General features: G+C 33.5%; 2 protein-coding genes across 2 annotated transcripts in view; both read right to left on the reverse strand.

Moving 5' to 3' along the window:
• LOC126882394 (fringe glycosyltransferase) overlaps positions 1 to 14,427 on the reverse strand; it is a 620,335-nt gene that overhangs the window by 264,518 nt on the left and 341,390 nt on the right. The window lies entirely within an intron of this gene.
• Positions 1,780 to 13,634, reverse strand: LOC126882392 (galactose mutarotase-like). Its single transcript, XM_050647307.1, has 4 exons — positions 13,283 to 13,634; positions 8,393 to 8,779; positions 4,662 to 4,999; positions 1,780 to 1,939 (listed from the first exon to the last, which is right to left on the reverse strand). The coding sequence occupies exons 1-4, from the start codon at positions 13,584 to 13,586 to the stop codon at positions 1,856 to 1,858; spliced, it is 1,113 nt and encodes a 370-aa protein (XP_050503264.1). The 5' UTR covers positions 13,587 to 13,634; the 3' UTR covers positions 1,780 to 1,855.

Below are 14,427 nucleotides of genomic sequence, written 5' to 3' on the forward strand. Positions count from 1 at the left end.
AAAGTAGCCTTTTTAAGAAAAAATAAAATATATGCAAAAGTGAACATAAAAGAAACATCTTATAAAGGTCCGTCAAACCTGCAAACAGGTGTATGTTCCCAAAAAAGTTGATGGTGTGTAAAAAATTTTTATTAAAATTAGCCGAGTACTTTCAGCACATCACGTGCGATCATCAGAGCATCGTCCTATAGGTATAAATCCTTCATAGAAGAGTAATTGCCAAACAACATATTAAAAATGGATAGATACTGGGCTACACCTTAGATTTAAGGGGTAAAAACCCTTTACAATTATTAAGATCACGTCTAAATTCTTTTTAAAGACTTGAATATACAATAGTGTAGCGCAGCCATATTTTTTATACCCTAGATCTGAGGCTTAGCCCAGTATCTATCCATTTTTAATATGTTGTTTGGCAATTACTCTTCTATGAAGGATTTATACCTATAGGACGAAGCTCTGATGATGGCACGTGATGTGCTGAGCGCAAATCAGCTAATTTTAATAAAAAAAATTTACACACTATCAATTTTCTTGGGAACATACACCTGTTTGTCGGTTTGACCTACTTAGAAGTGTGTACAAGTCATACAGTCTTTTTCAATACATCTTATAAAGAAAGAAATAAACAAAACTTCCTATACGAAGATGATCTAGGCGTCATTGCGCAAGGAAAAACTTTGAGAAAGTGAAAGGCAAAGTAGAATGGGTCCTCCATAACATGCTGAACTATTGCCAAAACAATTTGCTTATACTAAATCAAGCCGAAATGCGAGTAAGCTCATTTTATCTTTGCAATTTGCACATTGTGTCAGTCCCATCTTGTTTATGTGCCTCTTGATGCAACGGTGTCCTGTTAGGAAAGCTGTGATAATTGTCAGATAATTTCTATTCATATTAGTAGATCTTTGGATCTCTTCTTCCAAGGCTCATGTATAAAAACCTTCGAATGCTTGAGAGCCGTTTCTTCCTACCAGTGGTTATCTTTCGTCCGTTCCACCCAATCCGATGTTGTTATTTTTGATGTGCTTCTTGCTATGCCAACGAAAGTTTCTATAAATGTTTCTTTTGCAGCTCCCCTGGCAAGTAAATCCGCGTTTTCGTTTTCCTTCAATACCAGTATGTCTAGGCACCAAGAGTAAACTTACGTTGTTACTTTTTCCGATACGAATCAGATTCTGAAGACAGTCCAACAAACTTGGAATAGCTTTAATTTCCACTTGAAAGATAATAGAGAGATAACATAGGCTTTCAGTAAGCCTTGGTCTGGATTTCCCTCCGTACCCTCCAGTTCCAAGTCCTTCATTAGTTTTAGAGTTGCCTGTATACAAGCATTGATCTGCCATTATGTTTTTCGTTTTACGACTACCATTATTCGTCTTTTCCTGGAAAGGGGGCGGTAATTGACTATTCTATTTAGGTTATATTACTCCTACCTTCGCCTTTTTCTTTATCCAAATAGGTAGGGAAGAAGATCAAGCATGACCTTCACGGTTTAGATATGTCATATTGAAATTTGGGGCATATTAATTTCTATTGACATACTTTCGCATTGGAGTTTTCTATCGACTTCATTTCTTAGAATCCAATTTCTGGTTGTCTGCCCAGCAAATATTCCAAAGATTTAGAAGCTATTAGTTTATGAATGCTACATTTTTATATGGTTTTTATTTGCTTTTCAAGTTTCGGCACCTTGTAATAAAAGAGTTTTGTGAAAGAGTCAAAGAAGGTATTCAAATATTATTGCGATAAACAAAAAATAGATATAAAGTACGACCGTTTTTCAATTGCAACATGGTACTTTAATTAAAACAATAAAATCACATGGTTAGTATTTTACAACTAATAAACAAGTTTATAACATTTTCGTAGAAAATCTAAATTTAGTTGTGGTTTCATAGACTTCTCCAGGATAGAGTAGAGGACTCGGAAATTTTTCCTAAAACAAAATAATATTTAGATACTATACAATTTATAAGTTAAAAATAGATTTTGTATAATAATCTATTAATTAATATATAAAAAAATAAAAGAATGCTATTTTGTGGACTTTTAATTTATGCAAAAGAATAGTATTCTGAATGTTTCAGTTCCACACAAAATATTCTTGCATATAATTTTTATTTGAACTATGCTATACAAATTCTTCTGTAGTTTTCAGTCTGCTTTATTTCCTTTATTATTAGGGCAGTCAATGAGGGTATTTGGCTCCGAATTCCATCCTACTACATCGATTTACTTGATATTTTCACAGTAAGTAGGGAATAGATCATGAAACAAAGTCTACCCTATGCCGATGTGCGCTTTTATATTGGAGGTGGTTCCCACCCCTTCTCGGTAGTGAAAAATGTTTTGGTTAAAATAGCCATGGAAAAGGCTAGTGAACCTAATTTTAAGCAAAAACTGTTCTATAATTATTTTGTGAAAACTCAATACTTTTGGAGTTATTCGTGGTTGAAAATTGGCCATTTTCATTGAAAAATGTCACCTTTTCGAACGGATTTTTGTGAATACCTTAAAAACTATGCATCTAACAAAAAAACTATATAAAATATTTCTGTAGGTTACAAAAAACAAAGATATTCGTTCCTTCATAAATCTTCTAGTTAAAATAGAAAGAGGGATATGGTAGGTAAGAAGAGTGTGTTTTTTTTGCTGCATGCTCAAATCGGTGTATTCAACTTGAAATAACAGAGAAACGGTCGCTTTTTGGTGTATAAGGATACTTACAACTTTTATAGTGCTCGAAAAGACCTTTAAAATGAGCAATACTAAAGCAATACTAAAGCAAATTTAAAGTTGATGACTAATGTATTTTAAGAAGAAATGAGAAGTATATTTAACCCTTCATCCATCAGAATTTAAAAACATCTACAATACTTTTTATTATAGTGTTATTTATATGTTCAAAAAGTTGGACTGGTTTAAAATGAATGGTTTTTGAAAAAAATAAGATCAAATTATAGAGCGCATTTTTAAATTTTCTTAAAAATCTTCCTTTTTCTCCATGTAACTCGAAAATGATAAGAGATACGAAAAAAAGATACCACACAAAAATATAGGGTTTTTCAAATTTCCTTTTTATTTTTCATTAATGTATCTCTTATCATTTTCAAGTTACATGGAGAAAAAGGAAGATTTTTAAGAACATTTAAAAATGCTCTCTATAATTTGATCTTTTTTTTTCAAAAACCATTCATTTTAAACCCGTCCAACTTTCTGAACATAGAAATAACACTATAGCAAAAGGTATTGTAGAAGGAAAACGATGCATCTACATTTTGGTGGATGGGGGTTAAAAATACTTCTCATTTTTTCTTAAAACCCATTAGTTATCAATTTTGTTTGCAGCATATCTCACTTAGTTTTAATGTAATGGACATTTAATATAGCTAATTTTAAAGGTCTTTTCAAGAACTACAAAAGGTATTGGTTGCATTATTCACCTAAAATCGACCGTTTCTCTGTTATTTGAAATTGAATACACCAATTTGAGAATGTACCAAAAAACAAACTAGTTTCACCTACCATATCTCTTTTTGTAATATAATTAGAAGAGTTATGGAGGCAAGTGTCTCTTTGTTTTTTATTACTTACAAAAATGTTGAATATAGTTTTTTAGTTAGATGCATAGTTTTTAAGGTATTCGCAAAAAACCGTTCGAAAAGGTATTATGTTTCAATGAAAATGGCCAATTTTCAACCATGAATATCTCAAAAAGTATTGAGTTTTAAAAAAAATTATAGAACAGTTTTTGCTTAGAATTAGGTTCTCTAGCGAATTACGTGATAATTTTAACCAAAAATTTTTCCGCCCCTGAGAAGGGGTCGGAACCACCCCAAGATAAAATCACAGATTTAAACCTACATTATCTCTAGCCACAACGAGTTCCTGTACCATCTCTCTTGCCGTTTCTAGATCCTCAGCTATTATGAATATATCATCGGCGAAAAGTGATTTATTAAGATATTCTCCATCTATTTTTATTCCCTTTGTAAGCCAATCCAAATGATAATTCTTAAAAGCATGATCCAATAGGTACCGTATTAACAAGTTTAGGTGGCATTGGATCTCCTTGTCTAACCCCTTGCTCTATTTTTATGCGATTATTATTAGTAGATATGTAATTTGACAGTCAAATTAAATGTGCTATCAGTGTTGAGGTTTCTTATTTCGACCTATACTTTTACTTCCATCCATATTTCCCCTTATCATAATAGTGTTTCTTATTTTAATAGTTTTAAAGTTGTCAAAAAACAACTATTGGCTATAAGAGCTCAGTATTTTTTGAAAAAAAAATTATTAAAACGATCTGTGGCATGCAAACCGAAACGTCAAACAGCAGTTATAAAAACTATAATTTTCATTACGATCGATTGTGGCTTAACCCCATATAAACTTAGACATGCCACAATACAGTCGGAAAAATGAAAGAATACCCATGAACGAACATATAAAACACGCTGTATTTTCCTGTCAACGTACCTGTAATAATAATTATTACATGTAATTGCGCTGGCCAATTTTTTGTGTGACACGGTGACAGGAAAATACAGCGTGTTTTATATGTTCGTTCATAGGTATTCTTTCATTTTTCCTACTGTAGTTTCAGAATAAAACCTTTTTAAATATTATGACTGTAAAGTCAAAACTCCACTTACTTGATTAATGGAATCAGGATAATTTTGAGTCTCTAAACAAAAAGCTCCGTGTTTTTTAATAGATCCACCATCCTTTCCAGGAATGCTGTTATTTTCGGGCAAAAAGTTTCCTGTATAAAACTGTACTCCGGGCTGATCACTATACACCTCTATCGATCTACCAGTAGCTGGATGAACGACGCTTGCAACAAAATTGTCGGCGTCTTTCCGGGAATTTTCGCGATTGACACAGAAATTGTGATCGAAGCCGGGTGATTTAGGAACCTTGTTGATTACGTCGCCCAGACGAACCGGCTTCCTCAAATCGAAGGCGGTACCCTCGACCTTTGCAAGTTGACCTAAAAGTATAACAAAATATTAACACATGATTTAAGTCTATTGTTACGATAGTCAACCGCACGTATTCTTATCAGGCCATCCCTGGCCACCAAATAAACCAGTTTTTACCGCTGGAGGAATAGAGAAATTTCTACCAGAAGTCGGTGTTTACTAGAGACCCCACCATAGGCCTGATTCTAATTCATTTCGATGTAGCAATTTAATTTCGAGTTCGAAATGACAGTCGCAATTTATAGCGATTCTTATTTATTTCGATATTAGTTCCAACTGGGGATATTAACGTTATCATTTTGACACTGCTCAGAATTTGGGTTGGTCCTCCTGTTTATTGGATTTATTGGCTATGCAACCACCACAACGTTTGTTGATAGTCTTGGCAAATTATCGAAAATATGTAATTTTGGGAAAAGTTATTTACCAGCTATTTGATTGCTAAAATCGAATCTTAAGATTGGATATATTAGTAATATCGGGTATGACAAGTCCGCAGAAAGTGTGTTATTTTATTTATAAACAAATTAGCACTCCTAAATCTTCTTTTTTTTTTCAATTAGTGCTCTGTAACTCCTAAGATTTTTCCTTTAAACCAAAAACACTCAAATAAAAATTCATCGCAATTTAGTTCTGCACAAAGTTTTTTTTTCCGATTTACTTCAACAAAAATTTTACTTGAAAAATCCGAGTTTTCCCAAAAAACTCTGCAATTTTCAATTAAAATTTTAGAAAAGTAATTATTTATCAATAATTAAATAAATTGGTGACATGAAAGATTTTTTATAGTAGATTATATATCAGAAGGCCGGCGACAATCTAACCAATAGTTTAGCAATAATTAAAATTAAAAAATTTCGGTCGAAATAATAACCAGAAAGATTATCATACACAAAAATAGCCATGATTTTCGTATAAAAAAGCACTACATATACCTATTCAACGTACTTTACAGAATTGAAATTGGACTATTTGAGCGGTCTCAGGAATGTTATAAAGAAACAATTTTTTGGCTTATAAACAAATGGAACCCCTCAGAAAATATCAGATTAAATTAAATTAAGTTAACGCTGTTGAAAAGGGCACGGCTTCTTCTTCGAAGAAAAAAAATCGAATTGAGTGGTTCCAGGAGTGGTCAAATTTGACCGGCATTTGCGACAAAGTTAGAAACAACAGGATTTCAATCTTTGAACCATTACCTTTTTATTCCGGTCCTCTTTGTTGATTTATGTCACCAAGTTATTTAATTATTGCTAAATAATTAATTCCCTAAAATGTTAGTTGAGAATTAAAGATTTTGTTTGGAAAACCCGAATTTTCCGAGGAAAATTTCCGCCGAAGGAAATCGAAAAAAAAAATATCTATGTGCCGAATTAAATTACAGTGAATTTTTATGTGAGTGTTTTTGGTGTAACGTTGAAATCTTCTGAGTTACAGAGCAATAATTGAAAAAAATATTTCGGAGCGCTAATTTGTTTATAAACCAAATAGCACACTTTCTGCGGACTTTGCATAGCTATATTACTAATATATGAAATCTTAAGATTTTATTTCAGCATATCCAGCAATAAAATAGCTGGTACATAATTTTCCTTGTTTTATACTAATTTTCCCAGATTATTACCTTACATCTTTCATTGATAATTCACGTTGTGAACATTCTCAATTATTATATTTCTAATTTAATACTATTCTATCTAATTCCTCCAAAACCAGCAAATTTCCATAAAACCCAGCCATATTAATACCTTTTGCTTTAGTTTTCCTTGCAAGAAACAAACAAAACACATCTTCTAAACTAAACCTAACCTCGCTTTCGGCCATTCATTCATGTCCGTGTCACAATAATTTCGAGTCGAAATTATAATATCAACCACTTTTTTGGAGTCGCTATTAATTTCGATACGGCCATTCATTCATTTCCGTGTCACAATAATTTCGACTCGAAATTATAATATCAACCACTTTTTTGGAGTCGCTATTAATTTCGATAAGTCGCTATTTTATGACATCATTTCGTTAGTTCAACTAAAATCCACAAGGCTCTCACAGTCGCATTTCAACGTCGCCATATTGATTGCGACTTGTTTTGAGTCGAAATTTGAATTAGAATCAGGGCCCATGTCTGTTTGGATTCTAATTCTATTCATTCCAAAGAAGATAATGGAGAATTCGAGAACAGAGTCGGAGTGTATGTAGATAGGATAATCTAGATTTTGCAGTCAGTTTGAAGTAGAAATTGTATCTGAACAAATATGAAAGGGATACGCGAGTGAATAATATAGGTAAAATATATAATGGTAGGGGAGCCTAAGCGGGGATTTTTGCAGTTACTCGAGCGCGTCAGAAAATTACATGGGGAGAAACCTTGTACTCTGGAAATATACCACTACCACATATTGGCTTTTAATACAAGGGAGTTCGTTAAGGTGTCCGAAAAAATTTATATCCTTAGAAAAACTCGAAATCGTCAGATTAAGATAAGGTGTGTTAAGTACATGCTGAACACTGCATATTTAAAAAATCTGACGATTTGAGCAGGGTGTAAGGAAATGGGTGAGTCACAAAGTTTGACAAAAAAAAAGCAAATATTTAGCGAAATTAACGTCAGTCCAAAAACTAAAAAATACGTGTTTGATATTTTTCAAAAATATATCGAATGATACCAAACACGATCCCCCACGGAGAGGAGTGGGGGGTAAATTTAAAATGTTAAATAGGAACCCCAGGATATTTCGCGAAATTAACATCAGATCGAAAAACTGAAAAATAACTTATTAAATATTTTTGAAAAATCTATCGAATGACACCAAACATGACCCCCACGGAGATGGGGTGGGGGGTTACTTTAAAATCTTAAATAGGAGCCACCATTTTCTTATTGCAAATTTGGATTTCTTAAGTAAAAATAAGTAACTTTTATTGGAGACATTTTTTCGAATTATGGATAGATAGCGCTATAATTGGAAAAAACGATTGTTGGAAATGGAAAATTAAATTAAAAAATGAAAAGTCCCCACTAAAATGGAAAACTTAACTTTTTTGATTTTAGGACTTAATCTTCACAACCCAATATGTCCCCATAACGCTTTAGTAACTGCATGTTTAGCATCCTTGCCTCCCCTACTAGAATAGCATAGCTCGCAATAAAGGAAAAAATACAAAAAAAAAACAAATCGTATCTAGACGGAATGAATTTTAATGTAAAATAATTAGCGAAGAAGGAATAAGAAAATAAAAAACCACGCAAACGTTAGATAAAAGAAATTGAGAGAAAAATGGCAGAACGAAAACCGAAGTGTTACAGTTTAACAAATATAAAAACACTAAAGTAAGTTCAAGTGAATGACTGGGTGTCAAATTCAAACACTTTATGGTTTACTTCTAACTACTGTACTTACCTGTAGGAATGAGATTCTCATCAACGGGCGTGAAATGGTCAGCATTAATTCTAACCACATGGTCGTACAGCTCCTTAGCCCCAGCATCATTACCAGCCAAGTTAAAGTAGGAATGGTTGGTTAGGTTTACAACAGTTGGTTTCGTGGTCATCGCCTTGTAGTTTATTATAAACATGTTACTGACGGTTAGTTCAAACGTTACGTTTACCACCAAAGAACCAGGATAGCCTTCTTCACCATCTGGCGAAAGATAACTTAAAGTGACTTTGTTTCCATTGACTGAGTAGTCCCAGACGACCTTATCGAAGCCTTTGATGCCTCCGTGTAGATGATTGAGTCCATTATTTGTAGCTAGTTTGTACTCTTGGTTTTCTATTTTCATTTTTCCTATACAAAATACAAAATATCGTAATGAAGAGTTAAGGAAAAGATAAATAAAACTGTATAGAAACGTTCAGGTTTGAAAATTGCGGAAAAAGAACGCTCTAAAATTACGATTTAGTAAGACAGACTGGGTGGAGAAATTCTTATCACCGGCAAAGCGCATTTTTCTGTGGCTAATAGAGAAAGTGCTAGGGGAACATAGAACAATAGGACCGGTTTCAATAGGGTATAGTCAAATTAGCAAGGCGTACTGAATCTAGTGGACAAATTAATGGTTCATCATCAACGTCAATCTTTCTATACCAAACTATTCAACATCCCCATCCCCAGAGATGATAACGGAACTCTACTCACTTATAAAAATAGTTATTTATAAAACAGTTCGTGAAGTATGCTTTTTGCGAACGCACGCGATGTTTAGAGCACGAGCGACAGCGGGGTGTGTGCTATACATCGCGTAAGTTCGCAAAAAGTACTTCACGCACAGTTTCATACAATATTATATCTACTAAAAACAAATAAAATGTAACTCTTCGTCACTGGAATTCATTTCTACTCTAAAATTTGTAGAACTTTTACATTTAAAAAGTCTTTATTTCAAACCACAAAACTGTCAAAACGTTTGTTGTAATTTATTGCTTACATGTTATCACTATGACAACACGAAAGTTAAGGATATTTGATTATATGAAAGTGCGCCAAAAAACAGTGTGAAAAAGTAAATCCCATTTAAAATACATTGTTACTTCACGCACACTTTAAATCCTTCACGCACTGCTATCTATAATGACAGTTTTCACAAACTAAAAACTTGTACATAATATGAGATAGAGTAGATAAAGATATTTTACATAGATGCAAAGAATATTGTGGACGATTGATGATGGAGGAGAGCACACACGCTCCATCATAACAAGAAGATAAGTATGTACCAGTTTTGGGACTGAACTTGACCTACTCAAAAGGAAGTTGAAGAAGCAATATGAGGCAAAAAATTCATACTGATAGCTGCTGGTCCAGATAACATACCTATTTATATCTAATATCTAATACATTTTTGTGAAACAGTGTGGGAGACAGGTAAATGGCCTGAAGATTGGACAAAATCACTTTATATCACCGTCAAAAAAAAAAAAGAGAATGAAAGAGTTATGTAGCAACTATTGCACAATAGGGAACTTGCACAAAATTTTAAATTCGAAAAAAATGGTATAAATCACAACAGAACATAATTTAGAACCTGTATCAAAAATAAAGAAGTTTTGTTTGTCTTTCGTTTGGCCCCTAAAGACGACTAAAAATTCAACTTATACCAGCCACCCCAAAACGCGTCGTGACGTCACTGGGTTCTGGGTTGTATGTTTACATTCTACACCAATTGTATATATAATTTTGGATTAGACATTATAAACCTCAGTAGAAAATAGTTATGTGACGTTATAAATGTTTTTGATCGTTTGAACTATTCATAGAAAATTTGTACTTTTACAAAATGGTTTTATTTTCAATAGTAAACCTTCTTTCCTTTCCTTCAAAAACTGTATCAAACTGCAATCTCAACAAACTGGTATATTTTATTACAGTGACATACGATAAATGTCATTAGAATATAAATATTTTCCTTTATTCCCCGACGACGATCTGGCTAAATAACCAAGTAGGTGGAGGCCAATAAACTAAAGAAGAAAAAGAAGAATATACGTAAATATAACCATAAACTGAACCACATAGTCAAACTCTGTGACGTCACGGGTCGTTTGAACTATTTTAAGATAAAGAAGACTTTAAATTTGTACTTCTAAATTATTATGAGTTTTTGAAGCGTGAAATTTTGGAAATCTCATTTTTATACAAAACCGAACATTATTATGTAATAAAAAAAATGTGCAAGTTCCCTATTGCTCTAATTGCGCATTGCAGTAATGGTAGGGGAGCTCAAGCGGGGATTTTTGAAGTTACTCAAGCGCGTCAGATTATCATATGGGGAATAACCTGGTGCCCTGCAGATGTACCTACCTCTACCATATTATATTAGCTCTTAACACAGGGGAGTTCGTTAAGGGGGGCCTGAAAAAAAATATATCCTTAAAAATACTCGAAATTGTCAGATTAAGATAAGGTAAGTTAAGGACATGCAAAACAGTGTATACATATTTCAAAAATCTGATGATTGGAGCGGGGCTTAAGGAAATGGGCGAGTTAAAAACTTTCAGAAAAAAAGCGAATAATTCGCGAAATGAACGTTAGATCGAAAAACTAAAAAATACGTGTTCAACCCACACGTTAAATTTACCCCACACCCCTCACAGAGAGGGGTGTGGGGTAAATTTAAAATTTTAAATACAAATACCGCGATATTTCGCAAAATAAACATTAGATCGAAAAACTGCAAAATACACTCAATCAATATTTTTGAAAAATCTATCGAATGGTACCAAACACGACTTCCCACGGAGGTGGGGTGGGGGTTACTTTAAAATCTTAAATAGGAGCTCCAAATTTTTATTGTAGATTTAGATTCTTTACGTAAAAATAAGCAACTTTTATTCGATACATTTTTTCAAATTATGGATAGATGGCGCTATAATCGGAAAATATGATTGTTGGAAATGGAAAATTCAATTAAAAAATGGCAAGCGCCCACTAAAATGGAAAACTTTACTTAACTTTTTTTGGTTTTAGGACCTACTCTTCACAACCCAATAGGTCCCCAAAGCGCTCGAGTGACTGCATATTTAGCATACTTCGCTCCCCTACTATAAGATACTTTTACACGTAATTTACAAATTTTAAACATAAGACAGATTATAGAAAAATTCAGATAATTCGAGTAGAGTAAATGGGGAACAAACCGAAAGTTTCAGGGTCACTAAGAGCGTGAGGCAAGGCTGCATACTAATCCCAATTCCATTCAACATATATGGTGAATAGATAAAGCCGAAGCTACTGCGAAGATCGAATCTCGGCGTGACAAAAAAGACAAAATAAGGAACCAAGACTTAAGGAAAAGAACAGGTATGATTGATGTCGTTGAACATATAGCCAAGCTGAAATGGAAATGGGCAGGTCACATAGCGCGACTGAAAGACTCAAGATGGACCAGAAAACTAATTGACTGGCGCCCAAGAGAAGACAAACGCAGCAGAGGACGACCACCAACAAGCTGGATGGACGACATTAACCGAATATCCAAGAAATGGCAACAAGAAGCACAGAACCGTGAAGAGTGGCGAAGAATGGGAGAGACCTATGTCTAGCAGTAGACAGAAGAGGTTGCATGATGATGATGACTGTGAAGAAGTAAATTTAACAATGGATGTAATAATAAACAGAGACGAAACGCAGAATCATGGTAATTGACAGAATCAAAATCATTCTAACAATGATAGCACCGGTCAGCAATTGCAAAAAGCTCTATGGCAAAATTAACACAAAATTGAAATAGCGACAAAATAATTATCGATACAAAAATTTGGCTGGTAAGAAGTCTAGTTTTTTAAGTTTTCACTTATGCATAGGAATGCTGGACCACTATGGAGAAATAAAAAGATTATAGATGTATTTAAGATATTCTGCTAGAGAAGAATGATGAAAATATTATGGACCGCCCGAAGAACAAATAAATCTATACTGAACCATATTGTCGCTACTATTGCCGCTCCATTGTCAGAATGTGCAATAACGGCAGAAGATATAGAGAAATGGGAGAAAATTAGATAAAATTAGAAAAAGATACCTGTATCAGGTTAACGACTAAGAATAAGAATACAATGATGAAATTACGACTACTGTCCGAACTGTAGTAAGATTCTCCAGAGGGTACATAACACAATCGGAAAAATGTTTCCTAAGCATTGTTCCAAAGAGTTGACGAACACCTGGGGATTATATCCGTGACAGGCCCTAGGAGCATAAATTCTGAAACTTGAAGAACCAAAGTGCAGAAATCACTACAATAGCAAGACTGGCATGGACAGCATTTGGAAAACTCAGTTGGATACTTACTTAAGAACCACTAAATACCTCAAAACTTAAGGAGAAAATTATTCATCCAGTGTATCCGGATTATCACGACATACGGATGTCATAACAAGTACCCTAACTAAGGCAACTATGAACAAACTAGCCACAACTGAAAGGACAATGAAAAGACAAATGTTAGATATAGAACTGTCAGATAGAAGGAGGAAAACGACTGGGTAAGATCAAATACAAAAATCGTCATCATCACAGCAAAAATTGTCAAACTGCTAGACAAAAGACCGAAGCGACGTTCGAATGCCACAATATAACATTGGAGACCCTATAAAGGTAGACGACCAAGAGAAACACGACAGATGAGATGTTGCTCAGGATAGAGAACATGGACGAAACCTTTTCTGAAGCTAAATCACTTTTCCACAAATTATATGAAGAATTATCATTTAATAATAAAAAATAAACACTTTCTAAGAAATCAATAATAATTTAGCACATGATTGAATTTAAATTCAATATAATACTTACCTTTCCCAATTCTGTTAGCAAACCTTCCAATGGTAGCACCGAAGTAAGGATTGTCGGGTTTTAGATACCCATCCAAAGTGTCATATCCTACCGCTATATCCCTGGACTTGTTGTATTTATCTGGCACACAAATCGAAGTAATACAAGCTCCAAAATTAATAACTTTAATCTCGGTCCCAGCTATATTTTTCCACGTAAAACATTTTATTTCGTTGAAACCTTTCTCAGTATCTTTAAGAATGTCGAAAGGTTCAACGGAAAGCGAAACATCGGAAGAAGAAACTGATTTAACTCTACGTGCCATGGTTGCTCACAGGAGTCCTATGGTAACTAATATATTGTTGGCCTTCGTTAGTCTTAAATAAGAGTGCGATAACATGTTGCTTCACCAACAGTTATCACTAAAAGTTTATATTTTTGTATTAAATTATGGAATGCATGACCTTAACCGATACAAATTGAAGTCACGTCACTTTTTACAGAAAAATTAATACTATATGTCATATTATAATCTAACTGACAGTCTAATTTGTTTTGGGCAGGTATATTAGAAAATTACGTCATAATGACAACTTGACATTTTTGTAGTCAATAAAGTTTTTTTTATTTAGCTTAATGCCTCGACAACTAATGACCATTGGGATGGTAGAGTTGATTTTGCAATCAGATACCTAGTGTAATGTGTAGTGTATGTACTGATGAATGTCTTTTTACTTTGCAAAGTCGGATAGAGTAACTACGAAAAAAATATATAAATAAATAATTAATTTAATATTAAAACCATAATAAAATTTTATTTCATATTGCTCTGAATAATTGTAGGAAAGTCAAAATGTTACATAATAAAATTTCTTTAGATAGTCAATCCATGCATCCTTTTCGATGTGTTTTGGGTCTATTAATTCCTTCATCTCCGCTCTTTGACCTCTTATAAAGCACCATATTTCTTTTTGTAAACCATAAAAACCATGCTCCAGTTATTTTGACAAGAGTTCCTAGTGTTCGTTTTTAATTCTTCTTGTCTTTCATCTATTATTCTCTCGTAATCTTCATACTCTTGTTGTGTCTTGTTTGACATATAATTCAGGTAAGCTTTTTCCTTTTCCTTGCATTTTTCTTTCACCCCTGTAGAGAACCAAGGAGTT

This window comes from Diabrotica virgifera, chromosome 3, assembly GCF_917563875.1.
Source record: "Diabrotica virgifera virgifera chromosome 3, PGI_DIABVI_V3a".
NCBI lineage: Eukaryota > Metazoa > Arthropoda > Insecta > Coleoptera > Chrysomelidae > Diabrotica > Diabrotica virgifera.

What these genes read in the sequence shown, in the direction of transcription:
- LOC126882392 (XM_050647307.1), bottom strand. Translation starts at nt 13,586, where the DNA reads ATGGCACGTAGAGTTAAATCAGTTTCTTCTTCCGATGTTTCGCTTTCC. An exon ending in TGCTAACAGAATTGGGAAAG is followed by an intron (nt 8,780 to 13,282) that starts GTAAGTATTATA and finishes TATTTTGTATAG; the next exon opens with GAAAAATGAAAATAGAAAAC. An exon ending in TGAGAATCTCATTCCTACAG is followed by an intron (nt 5,000 to 8,392) that starts GTAAGTACAGTA and finishes TTATACTTTTAG; the next exon opens with GTCAACTTGCAAAGGTCGAG.